The sequence below is a fragment of the Neomonachus schauinslandi genome, chromosome 1 (assembly GCF_002201575.2).
Source record: "Neomonachus schauinslandi chromosome 1, ASM220157v2, whole genome shotgun sequence".
Taxonomy (NCBI): domain Eukaryota; kingdom Metazoa; phylum Chordata; class Mammalia; order Carnivora; family Phocidae; genus Neomonachus; species Neomonachus schauinslandi.
In genome coordinates this window covers 6,058,398-6,073,715 of record NC_058403.1, presented here as the reverse complement: position 1 = coordinate 6,073,715, position 15,318 = coordinate 6,058,398, and the positions used below count along the sequence as shown (strand labels likewise).

Below are 15,318 nucleotides of genomic sequence, written 5' to 3'. Positions count from 1 at the left end.
ATTTGTATGGAATCAGAAAAGACCCCGAATCACCAAGGAAATGTTGAAAAAGAAAAACAAAGCTGGGGGCATCACGGTGCCGGATTTCAAGCTATATTACAAAGCAGTGATCACCAAGACAGCATCGTACCGGCATAAAAACAGACATATAGACCAATGGAACAGAATAGAGAGTCCAGATATGGACCCTTAACTCTATGGTCAAATATTCTTTGACAAAGCAGGAAAAAATACGCAATGGAAAAAAAAGACAGTCTCTTCAATGAATGGTGCTGGGAAAATCGGACAGCTATGTACAGAAGAATGAAACTCGACCATTCTCTAACACCATTCACAACGATAAACTCAAAATGGATGAAAGACCTCAATGTGAGACAGGAATCCATCAAAATCCTAGAGGAGAACATAGGCAGTAACCTCTTTGACATCGGCCACAGCAAATTCTTTCAAGATACATCTCCAAAGGCTAGTGTCTTTTGGCTTTTTAAAGTGATATATTTTTTTTGGAATGCAGAACTTAAAACATTTTTTTATGAAAACAAATTCATTAATCTTTTTTCTTTATGGTTCCTGATCCTGAGTCTTACTTTTGAAAACTTTCTGCACTCTGAAGTTATCAAAAGAATAATTTCATTTTTTCTTCTAGTACTTTTCCAGTGAAAGTAGTATTTTAAATCTCTTACTTTTGCTTATTTTAACTGTCCTTTTAAATTAAATTAGTTATAGTAGAGAAAATATTGACGTGTGTAGCTTTTAACCTATGTTAACTCTTAGGGTAAAAGTTCTGCAATATTTTTTGCTATGAAAAGAAACCTTGAAGGCATTTCTTATCCCATTTTGCTGTGATCTAGTGATTTTTTTAATTTTAGTTGGGGAAGAAAGAGAAAAGTTTTCCCCTTTCCTAAGAAAAAGACTTCTACTTTTTAAGAGGATTATTTTGTAATATTTGGATATATATTTATAATATTTCAGTATATATTATTTTGTAATAGAATATTTGTGATATTCTATAGAATATAGATAGAAATATTGTGATATTTTCCTATTATAAGTATGGATCTAATGAGATGAGCCTACAAATAATAATAATTATTATTATTATTTTAATTTTATTTTTTTATTTTAGAGAGAGAGAGAGAGTGCGTGTGTGTGCCAGCAGGGGGAGAGGTAGAGGGAGAGGGAGAGAGAGAATCTCAAGCTGACTCCCTGCTGAACTCAGAGCCTGATGCAGGGCTCTATCCCAGGACCCTGAGATCACAACCTGAGCCAAAATCAAAAGTTGGACGCCTAAATGACTGAGCCACCCAGGTGCCCTGAGCCTATAAATTATTTTATCTTTAACTGTTAATATTAATTCTTTTCATTTCTGCCTTCGGAGAGGTATTAATGTAGTTTATCTGATGAGCAAATTGCTGAATTTGCCTTTCTGCAGTCTGTGGACACTCTTAACAAAAGTGCATTAATGAGGCAGAGGGCTTTGTTTCCAGAAAGTAGCTAAAAATGATTATTTGTATTGTAGGTTCAGATTTTAAAAGGAGACTCAAAGGTTCCCAAGACTATGTCAGGTTTAAAATGGCATGAATCTGAACAATGAATCATGGAACACTACATCAGAAACTAATGATGTAATGTATGGTGATTAACATAACACAATAATAAAAAAACCCCAAAAAACACAAAACTTATGAATGAATAAAAAAGATGTGGAGCAAAGAAAAAAAAATAAAATGGCATGAATCTGGATGGTCACTCAGTGTGTCTTTCCACGAGATTGAAATGCCTACTGTAAGAATAATAATTATTTATATTGAATCATTGGCCTCATCTTGAATGGTCACCCATACGCCACACCTGATGATGGTGGCAGGTAGTGGGAACCTCACGGACAAGCAATGGATTTCTCGCATCATGGCAGTAAGGGGACTGGACGTTCACGGTAGTTCTGAGCACCATCCTGTCCCTGCCAGTGCAATCTCCTGCTCTTCTATCTATGCAGAACGGATGAAGATGTTATCCCCAGGACATGGCAGAAAACCGTTAGCTAGAAAAAGGAGATACCTGATGGAAAGCCAGGCACAGCGGGGGCCAGGTTACCCGCCTGGCAGAGGAATACTAACTGAAAGTACAGACATGTCAGTCAATGCCAAGTTGGAGTCTGTGCGTCTTAGCCCAGGTAAGGGCTGGGTGCCTGCCTGGGCCTAAACACAACCAAAGGGGACCTTGGCCATTCAGCAAGGCAGGCATCCTCAGGGCTGCAAGGGAGGCAGGATCCAAGCCCAGTTAGGGCAGGGGCAGGGCACTCTCAGTGCATAGATGTTACTGGACAAGCTATTTCACGTCATTAAAAACTTATTATGAAATGTGTCATGTGATAAAAATACAGAGCTTTAAAGAGGAATAACAAAATGTACAACTGTGTATGCGCCAAACATTAAAAGAGCCTTAACACCTTAATCACCGTTTCCCTATTTACATGTTTTGTTTTTTTAGTACTTTAGATGGTTGGCCTTCATTCCACCCCACAAATTAGATGTTTCTAATTGTTTTTGTAGTCAATACTTGTTGAGGTTTAGATTTACACACATATTTATTAATATCTTTGCTCATGATTTCTTCTTGCATCATAGATAATACATCTGGAATCATTTCCTTTGATCTAATATAGCCTCTAAAAGTTTCTTTAAGTGAGTGTCTATTGGTGGTAAATTCTCTAAATTTTTGTTTAAAAATGACATTTTTCAGAAAAAATGTTTATTTTACTCTCATGCCTAAAAATAGTTTCCCTGAAAAAAAATAGTTTTGCTGGGTCTAAAATTCTGGGTTGGTGTTTTTTTTTTCTAAAGACATTGAAATTATGATTTCACTTTCTTCTGACTTCTGTGTTGCTGTTAAGAAGCCAATTATCAGTCTAATTGTCATTCTTTCGTGGGGAAACTGTCTTTTTCCTTGCCCCTTCTGCCTGCTTCCTTCACTCTCTCCCATGCTGCCCTCCTTTTATAAAACTTCCCACCGTGAGTAGGCTCTAGGCTTTATCTACTCCTGCCTTTAGTCTCTGTGGCATCAAAGTGGGCATAAAGATCTACTGGTTTTGTCAGAAACTCTGCCTTGGTGTGTGCTTATGCTTAGAATCCCTGGTCTCACCTGGCAATGATCTTTCCTTTTGTATCAGCTTAACAATGGATCTGTACTTCTTTTCTTAAATTTTAATTTAAAATTTTTTAATTTCTTAAAAAAATTGTTTTTTGAGAGTGTTTCAGGGCCTCTAATCTACTATACTACCATAACCGGAAGTTGAAAAACCATTTCATACTCATTTTCTGTATCTATTTGTTAGCGTCAAGTCAAAAATAATGAAAAATTGTTGTTCAGTCCTCAGAAGTTAGAAAAGCTATTTGGACCTAAAAAAAAAAAAAAGAAAAGAAAAAAAAAAGAAGCTATTTGGACCTAAGTTGAAGCAAAAGACAATTCACTCAATGATAAGAAAACCTTTCTTGGGGTACCTGAGTGGCTCAGTCTGTTGGGCATCTGCCTTTGGCTCAAGTCATGGTCCCAGGGACCTGGGATCGAGCCCCACGTCAGACTCCCTGAGGAAGTCTGCTTCTCCCTCTGCCTCTGCCCCTCACCCCCCACTCATCTGTCTCTCTCTGAAATAAAGTCTTAAAAAAAAAAGAAAACCATTCTTGATTTGAAAGCTTCTAGAATTGGCCAACTAGAGAAGTTACAGATCTTTATGGAATTTTTGAAAAATAGAATAAATTTACTTTATTATATTTCACCTACTCTCTACTACTACTAATGCATTCTATCATATAATCTTTTTTTATTTTTTATTTTTACTTTTTTTAAAGATTTTATTTATTTATTTGACAGAGAGAGACACAGCGAAAGAGGGAACACAGCAGAGGGAGTGGGTGAGGGAGAAGCAGGCCTCCCGCGGAGCAGGGAGCCCGATGTGGGGCTTGATCGCAGGACCCCGGGATCATGACCCGAGCCGAAGGCAGACGCCCAATGACTGAGCCACTCAGGCACCCCTAATCTTTTTTTAAAGATTTATTTATTTATTTTAGAGAGAGCGTACATGCGTGGGGGAGCAGCAGAGGGAGAAGGAGAGAATCTCAAGCAGACTCCCCACTGAGTATGGAGCCTGATGTGGAGCTCAATCCCATGACCCTGAGACCATGACCTGAGCTGAGATCAAGAATCTGATGCTCAACTGACTGAGCTACCCAGGCGCCCCTCTATCATGTAATCTTTAACATCTTGCGAGTGCATGCTCCAGGAATCGATACCAAAGGATCACTTGCTCTTGATGCTCTATTTCCTTCAACTAAGTTTTGAGTCAGCTCACAAAAATGCATGCAGAGTAAAAGAATACAATTAACCACTGAGTGAATCTGGGCAACAGATAGGAAAATAATAAAGCTTTGGGTAAGAATGACACAAAGAATACGTAACATTTTCTTCCCAATGTCAGTGGCCTGTATTTGGTTTTAAGCTTCTTGACACATAAGAGTAGGGTGGGTGGTAACATGACTAAGCGGGTTTGAGCTCTGTCTGTTCAAGCCGGCCAGTCACACCACCCTCAGTGTGTCAAGAAACTGATTGCTGCCCGGATGACAGAGTTTGGCAGTCATGAAGTCGTCCGGAGAATATCTCCTAGATTTTAATTATATGAAATGAAACTCTCCTGAGCTATTGACACCCATGCTACTGAAGACTGGGTTTAGGGCTGGACCCCTGGGTGGGCCTGGGGGAGTGAGCGAGGGGGTGCTTCACTGAGCTCCAGATTTCAATCAGCTACCAGGTTTCACCTCACTCAGTAGTTTTTCCCACTTTACCGAAACAGGTACCACTGTAAGCCCTCCATAATCCTGTGGCTGCTGGTATCAGAAGGTCTGAGATGGGTCTTATCCCGCAGAAGCTATTAGAGAAATCCTGTGTTGTCTTAGTCTCAGCTGCTCAGGGTCCAAATCCATAGGGCCAAATGATAAGGAAGCCAGCTAAAGTTATGACACTTGTGGAGAAGCCTTTCACTCTGTATATCTGAGTCTTGTCAGCAGTTCCTGAGCATGAACAGGTGTGTGTGTGTGTGTGTGTGTGTGTGTGTGTGTGTGTGTGTGTTCTCACTGCTCTGTATTCTGCCCAGTGAAATGATAAAAACAAACGTAAAGTTCATGGTTAGAGATTTCTTAACTTTTGGGGTTAGGCGTCTTTGACAAAACAAACTGGGATAACCTTTTGTGTTAGCTTCTAACTTAATGACTAATAAAAAAAAGATCAACTTAAGTAAACATTCTGGCTCACAAGTGTGCAGTGGGGTTTAAACATTCTTTTTCTTTGCTTCAAGGATTTTGACTCTTTCTTCTCTGCCAAAGAAGAGAATATTATTTATTCGTTTCTGGGTTTAGCTCCCCCTCCAGACTCAAAGGTAAGCTTGAACACCCCATTGGGGCTCCATACAAGTCATAATAAATGAAGCTAGAAATCAGCATCTAAGACTGTTTAATAAATGATGATCTTTAAGTTAACATAGTTTAAATGTATTCCTTATTCTGATGAAGTCTTATGCATAGAGATAATGCAAAGCTTTTACTAGAGCATGTTGTAAAACTATGCTTTTCATTTTTTTGCTATGTTTACACCTTTTTGTAGTAAGTCTTACAATACTGAAATTAAACATTGCCTTCGGTAATCTTAAATACACCAAATAACTATATAAAAATTTGAGTTCCCAGGTTGTGTTTATGAAATTATTTTGTAATGAATTGACTTCTCATGTGGCTTATTTTAATTTTATAATAATATATCACCGATATTAATTCTTTCTATTTAAAATGAGTTGACTTTGGGCGCCTGGGTGGCTCAGTCGTTAAGCGTCTGCCTTCGGCTCAGGTCATGATCCCAGGGTCCTGGGATCGAGTCCCACATCGGGCTCCCTGCTCGGCGGGAAGCCTGCTTCTCCCTCTCCCACTCCCCCGGCTGGTGTTCCTGCTCTCGCTGTCTCTCTCTCTGTGTCAGATAAATAAATAAAATCTTAAAAAAAAATAAAAATAAAAATAAAAAAAAAATAAAATGAGTTGACTTTGCTTTTTTAGAGGGGGGAGGGTAAGATCCAGACACAAGAACAAGATAAATCTCAACAGTGGTTTTTCTTCTGTTCCATCTTTGATTATGTATAATTATGTCAATTAAATACAGAATTAGGCCAATATCCTGAATTTGTCTAATGGAGATCATCTGGCTCAGTCCATGCACCACCCACTGCATCCTTACTTCTCCCAAGAATCTCACACATGACTCTCCACATACAAGACAAGTACACATTTGTTTAATTCATTTATTCCTTAATAAATTTGTTTGTACTCAGTTTCATTTCAAAAGAGATTTGCGATGACTGAGTCCAAATTAATTCTCATTGTAGGAGAAATAACTCAAAATCCTACCTCATAGAGATGGGTTTGTCTCAGCGGTATGTGCCTGTGTTCTTTCATATGTCAGCTTCTGCAGGTAACGCCATTTGGGACCTCTTAGTGCTTAGGTTAACACACAAAGGTGTAGCTACCAAGTCCTTCTCCAAAAGTAACATGCAGATTTCACAACTGGCTAATGAGGTTTTATATGAGGAAGAGAATCTTCCCTTTTAGTGAAACGCCTTTCTGGCTTTGGTCAACTTAAATGTAACGCATTTCATACATCCTTTTAACAGTTTAAAAAAGGCTATTACATGCAGTTCATTCTTTTTTATTTGATATAGGAGTTTGGTATGAGAGTTTTATTTGGTGTAGGTGTTTGTTAACTGGGTCATGTTAGTATACTTATTACATTTAAGACATGGTGCCTTGGTGTTAAGGTACATTTCTTGGTAGGAACACTCAGGTCACTTGTGTCTTGGAGATGGGAAGGAAAGGTGGAGGGAAGACTGTTTCAGGCAAAGGGGAGAGCAAGTGCAAAGTCCCTGAGGCAGGAAAGAGCATAGAAAGTTCTAAGAACTGCCATGAGGCCCACATTGCTGGGATGAGGGGTGGAGGTGCCCAGGAGGTGGGAGCTGCAGGTGGGCGTCCCATGGGCCATAGTGGTGCTCTGGATTCTGTCTTACGTGCAGTGGAGACATTGTAAGGGGTTTAAGCAGAGAATTAATCTTATTTCCTTCTTGAAAACTCATTGGTTACATTATGGGATGAAGGAATAAAAGGGTGCAAACTATCATAGGAACACAGATGAGATGTCATGGCCGCTTGGACTAAGGTGGTGGGATAGAACTACACAGAAGTGGATGATTTTAGGGCCATTTTGGAGGAAGAACTGGTAAGACTTGCTGATAGATTGAATGTGGGGGTGGGGATGGAATGAATGATTGCTTCTGGTTGTTGGGTGTAGACGTTCACTGTGGTGGAGGACCGTATTTACAGGGGGATGTTAAGTTTGAATGAGACATCTAAGAGAAGTGAGGTGGGCAGTTGCAGATGGGTGTCTTCCTGAGGTCTGGTTGAAGGTGCATGTGTGGAGTCTGCTAGCATGTGGATGGAGCTAAAGTAACGAGAGAGGGTTGACAGCAAGGAGGCCAGGCTTGAAGGTGCTCCAAGCTTAAAGCTGGGTAGAGGATAAGCAGAGGCCACCTCTTCAGGTGACCTCCCCCTGTAATGAGAGTCTTTGAGGCAGGAGGAGACCAGGAGCGTGTGGCGTTAAGGCCACCGAGGAGGAGGAGGAGCATTTTTCACAGAAGAGGGTCCGATGCTTCTGAGAGATTGAGTCAGGTGAGGACAAACAAGTGACCGTTGGCCTAGACAACACGGAGGTCCTTGGTGGCCACGACAGAAGTAGTTTCTGAGGAGGGGTGAAGACAGAAGCCAGGTGGGGGGTGGGGGCGTCAAAGGAGAACTAACTGGTGGTGAGAAGGAGGGATTACACATGGTCAGTTATCCCTGGGGCATCTCCCACGGACAAGAGAGTATGGCAGCATCTGATTTATTTTATTTTATTTTAGAGAGCTGGGGGGAGAGCAGGAGCAGGGACAGAGGGAGAGGGAGAGAGAATCTTTAGCAGGTTCCATGCCCAGTGCAGAGCCCAAAGCGGGGCTCGATCTCACGACCCTGAGACCATGACCTGAGATCATGACTTGAGATGGTGACCTGAACTGAAATTGAGTTGGATGCTTAACTGACTGAGCCACCCAGGCGCCCCAACATCAGATCATTTTAAAGAGTGCCTGCTCATTCCTGCTGCTGGAACCCTGGGTCGTGGGTCATGGGTCATGGGTCGTGGGTCATGGTTGAGGCGCTCCACTCTGCTTGTGCCAGGTGTCCTGCTTTCTCGCTCCCACCACCTGCTGGACGGACTCCTGCTACTTCTCGGTCCCCACTTTCAAGACCCCAGACCAGTGGGTGGTGGAAGGAGAGTCTAGATTTTACAACTGAAGACCCAGTAGGGATTTTGTAAACAACAAAGATCTTTTCTTTTCTCTTTTCTTTTCTTTCCTTCCCTTTCCCACTCTCCCCTTCCTTCCTTCCTTCCTGCCTTCCTCCCTTCCTCCCTTCTTCCCTCCCTTCCTCTCTCCTTCCCTTCCTCCCTTCCTCCCTCCCTCTCTTTCTTTCTTTTTCTTTCTTTTCCTTTCCTTTCCTCCCTCCCTCCCTCCCTCTTTCTCTTTTTCTTTCTTTTCTTTCTTTCCTTCCTTCCCTCCCCTTCCTCTTTCTTTCTTTCTTTCTTTCTTTCTTTCTTTCTTTCTTTCTTTCTTTCTTTCTTTCTTTCTTTCTTTCTTTCTTTCCTTTCTCTCTCTCTCTCTCTCTCTCTCTCTCTCTCTCTCTCTCTCTCTCCCCTTTTCTATCCCAGGTCAATAGTAGTCTGGCAAAGCTTAGGAAGGAGAGTTTTCCTTTACTCTTTTATAGGTCAAATTCTTAGACAGAGCTCCCCTCTGCCCCGGAGTCACAGTGAACAGAGGGGCAGGGGGTAGGAGAGCAGCTCACCCTCTCCCTACTCACAGCAGATCCTGGGTATCACATTCTCTTCATTTCTTTGCTTGTAATGTTGTGCTGTTGTTGATAATGATCACTTCAAACTTTGTCTAGTGCTCTGTTAAATGGATGTATCACAATTGGCTTACTTTATTCCTTTATTTATTTTTATTTTTTCTTATTCCCTTATTTTTAATCTTTACTTATTGTATCATACACTTGTTTCTGCTGTGACAGCCTCATAACAGTCATTTCACTAGTTCATGTAATATTCTATGAAGCTGGTGTGCCATAATTTTCTTTACTGTGCTTATGTTTTTGAACATTTGTTGCTCACAATTTATTTTTATTTTTATTTATTTGTTTTTAAAGATTATTTATTTGACAGAGAGAGACACAGCCAGAGAGGGAACACAAGCAGGGGGAGTGGGAGAGGGAGAAGCAGGCTTCCCGCTGAGCAGGGAGCCCGATGCGGGGCTCGATCCCAGGACCCTGGGATCACGACCTGAGCCGAAGGCAGATGCTTAATGACTGAGCTACCCAGGCGTCCCACAATTTTTTTTTTTTTTTAAATCATAAATAACTTCACAGTGGTTCTTGACATGAAACATGTTGTCTTTCTTTTGGAGTATTTCCTGAAGATACATTCCTGGTAGTGCTTTTAGTTAGACAAAGGTGCATGAGTGTCTTGAAATGTGTCTCCAAATCTCTCTCTGGTGGGCTAGAAACATTTATCCCGTGCACCCTGGTGTACCAACTTCACGCAAAGACTGATGAGCGTGTTTAACCTCCTTGCTCTTAGGAGCATCAGATTCTATTTTAAAATTTAGTTTCTGATTTGATTGTGCTATGAAGAGGAAATGTGGAATGGTGAATTTCCATTTTAAGTGTGTCTTTGTGACCCAGTGTGTATTTTCATTTCTCTTTGAAAAGACTGTTTCTTGAATATTAAAAAATTAACTTTGATCAAATTACCATGTGTGTCATATCATAAAGGTCTGATGGCGCCACAAGGATTATCACAACATGCAGGAGGCCCTGCCTCGAACCTGCATGCTTCACCTGTCCTTTCTGGTTTGCTCCGGCACAGAATTCCCACAGGTGGCACGAGTCCATCTGGGGAGTGTGAAGGCGCTGCTCTGTGTTCTGGCTGGATTTGCCGAGTTGCTGTTGGGGAGCCTGATGCCAGTCTGTGTCTTGATCGTTTATTTGTGGCTGCTTCTGTTTTTCTCTTTTCTGGGAGATTTTAGGGTCCCCTTTTCACTTTTGAAGATGAGGTCTTTTCCTTGTTATTTGTGCTGTGCGCTTGCTGGGCTCTAGGAATCTGCAAAATCGTGCCCTGTGGTTCTGGAAGGGGTGGGGGAGGGGTACTACCTCTGCGGTGGTTCATTCCTGTTAGTTCGCCTGTTCTTTTCTTTGTTCTTCTCAGAATTCCTCTTATTTGAATAGTGGACCTTCTGGACTAATTCTCCAATTTCTAATCTCTTCACTCTCATTTTCCATGTTGTTGTCTTTTTCTCCTTTCTGGGAGATTTCTTCCACTTTCTACTCCACCTTCTGTTTTTTTCTCCCAGTTGTTTTCCTTCTTGCAAGGTGTTTTTTTCTGGGGGGGGGGGGTTGTTTTGTTTTTGTTTTGTTTTGTGTTCTTTGGCTGCTCCCTTATTAAATAGCTTCCTGTTCTTGTTATACAGGTTCATTATTTTCCTTAACTCTGAGTTTATGAAATATGGTTTTTCTTTGTACACATTTTCTTCAACTCTCTGCATTCTCTATTTCTGTGTTCCCTTTCTGTTTCCTTTTTATTTTTCTGTAAGACGTTTTCTCAGATGTCTGGGGACCCTTGACTATTTAAGAACAAGGTGCTAAAAAGTTGAATGGATGGTCTAGATCCATGGTCATGACTTTCTGTGTGGTAGGCTTTACCATGGGATGACTTAAAGATGACTTGTTGGCTTTCTGTTAGGGATCTTGGACTGTGGGCTTTTGCTGTTGGTTTAGGTGAGCTTCTCTGGGGAGGATCTTCCATTTTCTGAGGTGGTAGTGGGGATAGTGGGGGTGATGGTAGATGAGGAGGTGATGATGGTGGAGGTAATAGTGAAGGTAGTGTTGGTGATGCTGCAGGTGATGGAGGTGGTGGATATTGTGGTGGTGATGGTGAAGGAGATAGTGGAGGTGGTGATGGTGATGGTGAAGGTGTTGATGGTGGTAATGGTGGTGGTGATGACACGTGTTGGTGATGCTGGAGGTGATGGAGGTGGTGGATGTGGTGGTGGTGATGATGAAGGAGAGAGTGGATGTGGTGATGGTAGAGGTGATAGTGGAGCTGATGATGGTGGTGGTAAGTGTGGAGTAAATGAGTAAATCTGGTTGCCAATGTTCTGGGAGCAAGTCAGGAAGGGGGATAGAAAGGTCTTCAAGATGTGGACTTCTCGGATAGGTCTCTTGTCCTGGCTCTGGTTCTCCATCTCAGCTGGCCTCATGACCAAGAGGTCAGAGTCCCTCTGGTTCAACATCTGCAGACTCTAAACCTGCTTATTTAGGAGTGGGCAGTTGCCTGCCATCCAGGGATGAGGAGGGAATCTAAATCTGCTTCTCATTTCCCCACATCCCTTCTTATAAGAAATTAGGTCTTAGATTTTTTCTAATTATTTTCTAATTATTTTTCTAATTATTACTCAACAGTTTCCTTTTCTGCCTCTAAAATTTGTGGACATTCTTTTTTTGCAGTAATCTCTCACCTGTTTTTTTTGTCCTTGTAAGTTTATCCTTTAAAATAGTCTTTACTGTCATGTAGGAGTTCTGAGAAGAAGCCAAGGCAAATATCTGCATTCATTTTCCCATAATAACTAGAAACTGCCTGGCATTTCCAATGACCCCAATATTCTCAAAAAGTAAGTATCATGGGCACGTGGGTGGCTCAGTTGGTTAAGTGTCTGCCTTGGGCTCAGGTCATGTTCCCAGAGTCCTGGTCGAGCCCCGCATCAGGTTCCCTGCTCAGCGGGAAGTCTGCTTCTCCCTCTCCCTCTGCTCCTCTCTCCACTCATGCTCTCTCTCTCTCTCAAATAAATAAATAAAATCTTTTAAAAAAAGTATCATTCTCTATTCTATTAAGTCCTTTCCATATGTCAGTTAGTTCTATCTAATTTATTTCTCAGTTACATAAAGAAATGAAATGTTTAATTTGTGGTTGTCTTCTTAAAAACGTAATACTGAGATGTAATTCAGACATCACAAAATTCACCCACCAAAAGAATGCAATTAACAGCTTTTTAGTATAGTCACAGATTTGTGCAACCATCACCATGACCTACTTCCAAAACATTTTCACCAGTCACCCTCCAAAAAATCCAGCACCCCTTAGCTATTACACCCCACCCCTCAATCTAACCATTCTCCCAACCCTAAGGAACTACTGATACACTTTCTTTTATATAGACTTTCCTCTTCTCGGCATTTTCTATAAATGGAATTACACAACATTTTGTTCTTTCTGCCTGGCTTCTTTAACTTAGCATAATGTTGTCAAGGTTCATTCATTTTCTAGTATGATCAGGACTTCTTTCCTTTTTATGCAGAATAATATTCTATTGTATGGATAGACCACATTTTATTTATCCACCTACCAGTCGATGAATACTTGAGTTGTTTTCATTTTTGGGCTATTATGAGTAATGCTGTTATGACCATTTGTGTATCTTTTGCTTAATTTTATTTTAAATGGTACTATTTTGTATTATAGGCTGCTGTGCAGTAGAATCATTTGTATAGTTTTAAAAATTCAGATGCCTGAGTTCTACTTCAGACCTGAATTACTGGGGAGAGGCCCGAGGATCTTCATTTTTAAAAGTTCTTTGGTTGACATGACCTGAGTCAAAGGCAGACGCTTAATGACTGAGCCACCCAGGCTCCCCAACAATGGGATATTTTGATGAATGCAAACTTAAAGAAAATGTGGCATATGAAAATTATAATTTTGGTACATTTTCACTTCCTAAGTCTTTTAAACTTTAATAAATATATGTCAAGATATAAAAAAAAAAAAGTTCTTTGGTTGATTCTGATGCACACTTCTGTTTAGCAACCACTAAACTAGGAACTCATTTAAATATTCATGTATGTGCCTCTCTAAAATGAATGTGATACCATATTTGCTTTAGTTAAAAAATTCAAACATTACAGAGCAACCGTAAGGTCACTTTGCTTTCTTCCCTCCCTGGGGACCATCAACATTGTTGCAGGATTACGAGGTTCTTGTCTCACCTTTAGAGAAAGAAAAAGCTCTTTAAAGTGAGAGTGGTCCCAAATGGGTTGCCACTGAGGGTTTTTAGTGGCAGTTTTTCATTGAAAACTTGACCAGGAAGCTTGTGGCCTTGAGATTCTCACGCCATCTTGGTTTGAACAAGGACTATTGATAACATCCTTAATGACTTACTTCTTTGAGGTCTGGTCATTTTCTATGATTACAATGTAGCCGCCAAAGAAAAATATTCCCTCACTTCTGGGGCCAAGTGGTCCGGTCTATTTCCTTATCTCTTGTTCACTCTGGCTTAGCTTCTGCCTGCCAGGAATAGTCTCAGAGCCCAGCCAGGGGCCCTCTACCTCTCCCTGCCTAGAACTTAACCCTTTCCTTACTCAACATCATGAATTAAAAAAAACTCGATATAAAACTATATATATAAACTGTATATTTATCTCCACAAGCAATGCATATGTTGCTTTGTAATTTTAATGCCTGATTGGTATCACATTTTTAAGAATGTTTTATAGCTGGCCCTTTAAAAAACAACATTATGCTTTGAGACCTATCCATACTAATATATTTTGTTTCAGCCTCTGCTAAGTTTTATCCCATTTAAAAAATATCTAATTTCAGTTTTTATATCCTGTCCTGATCTGTGCCTAAGTCCTGTCATATTGCATGAAATTCTCTTTAACTAGTGGAAGAAAGGGCTGGCCATGGAATTATAATATCCAGCCTAGAGAGAGCTAAGAGACTGTCCAGTCCAGATTCTTCTCTTCCCAGAGGACGGGCTTGAAGTCCACAGGATTTACATGATTTCTGCAGATATTCTGCTAATTAGCAGCAGAGACTGTTCTAGAACCTCTGGTATTGTCAGCATTGCTTGGATTCGTGGGGAAAGTTCCTTAAAGTGTCCTTTGGGAAGACAGACACTTGATTTATGGAAATGATACTATTTGTCACAGTGTCATTTTGTAGTAAACAACATCGTGGATAAGTATCAGCAAGGAAATTAATCTCACCCTAAAAATAGACACTCTTGACAATTACATAGAAAATGTATGCTATAAAATGATATTAAGTATCATACACAGCATTTTTGCTTTTGGAATATTGTTCTTGTCTAAGGCAGGCTGTAGGGGGTCAAGTCTGAGGCCAGTTTTCCCCAAGAGGGCTTTGCTAGTAAACACTGGCTCCATAAATCAACTTTAGTTCTTTAAAATTATCTGGTCAGACCTGATTAAATGAGCATCATTGTTAATAGCACACTCCAGGCAAGGCTTTGGTTGCATACCCGGTTTCCACTTATGTCCTGGCAACAAGGAATACATATCCTTATGGAACCTAGACAAAAAACTATATTGCCTTGAAACACAGAAAGACTTAAGAATTTTCCAGTTCTAAAGGGGTCAGGCAGAGAGAATCACTTACAAATGTGTCATTTCAACGTACAAAAATAGAGTCTGCTACATTGTTGTGATTTATAAAAAGCTTAAGAGGAAAGACAGAGGGCTTCCTTATATATCCAGAAAATAGGACATTAAAATAATATCAACAGTATTCCAAACAAAAACTATACTCATCCTTCCCTGATTCATTGAGTTCTATGTAATTAATTCTCGTTCTGCTGGATCTGGGGTTGGTAGCCTCATGAATCCATCTGCTTCCCAGCTAGAGTTCTGGAAATCCTGACTCAGTCCACTGGTATGGCCTCAATATCTTTAAGTGTTGCCATCAGAGGCCTATACTCCAAAGTATCTGGCATATAATCCTTTTCTCAGGGGCTCTGGGTCATCCTATGTGGAAGGTGAAGCAGTCTGGCTTGTACTGGACTGCGAAAGCTTTCAGGGAAGCAGCAGAATAAAACAAGCTGAGAAAAATATCTGTTGATGACAAAAGACTTAAAATAACTGTGGCTAATTTTTTAACTGATAATTTTCAAAGGTGAAAGACTTTATGCAGATTATAACAAGAATAATGCACCTGATATGAAAATGTGGTTGTTTCTGTGGCATGCAAAACAAAATAATGAAGTCAGTCCAAAAAGTTTTAGACAAAATATCTATAAACATAATCACTAAGCCTGTTTTCAAAGACAGCAAACATTTTATCTTACTTGTAAAAAAAATG

The 15,318-nt window shown here is 40.4% G+C and overlaps 1 protein-coding gene across 2 annotated transcripts in view; it reads left to right on the top strand.

Moving 5' to 3' along the window:
• LOC110571126 (SH3 domain-binding glutamic acid-rich protein-like) overlaps positions 1–15,318 on the top strand; it is a 59,278-nt gene that overhangs the window by 13,318 nt on the left and 30,642 nt on the right. The window contains exon 3 of one of the 2 annotated variants that reach the window (XM_044919374.1): positions 5,348–5,428. The exons of the other annotated variant lie outside the window; for it this stretch is intronic. Within the exon in view, the coding sequence (XP_044775309.1) occupies positions 5,348–5,428 (81 nt within the window). The remainder of the gene's footprint in view (positions 1–5,347; positions 5,429–15,318) is intronic. 2 annotated transcript variants of the gene reach the window in all.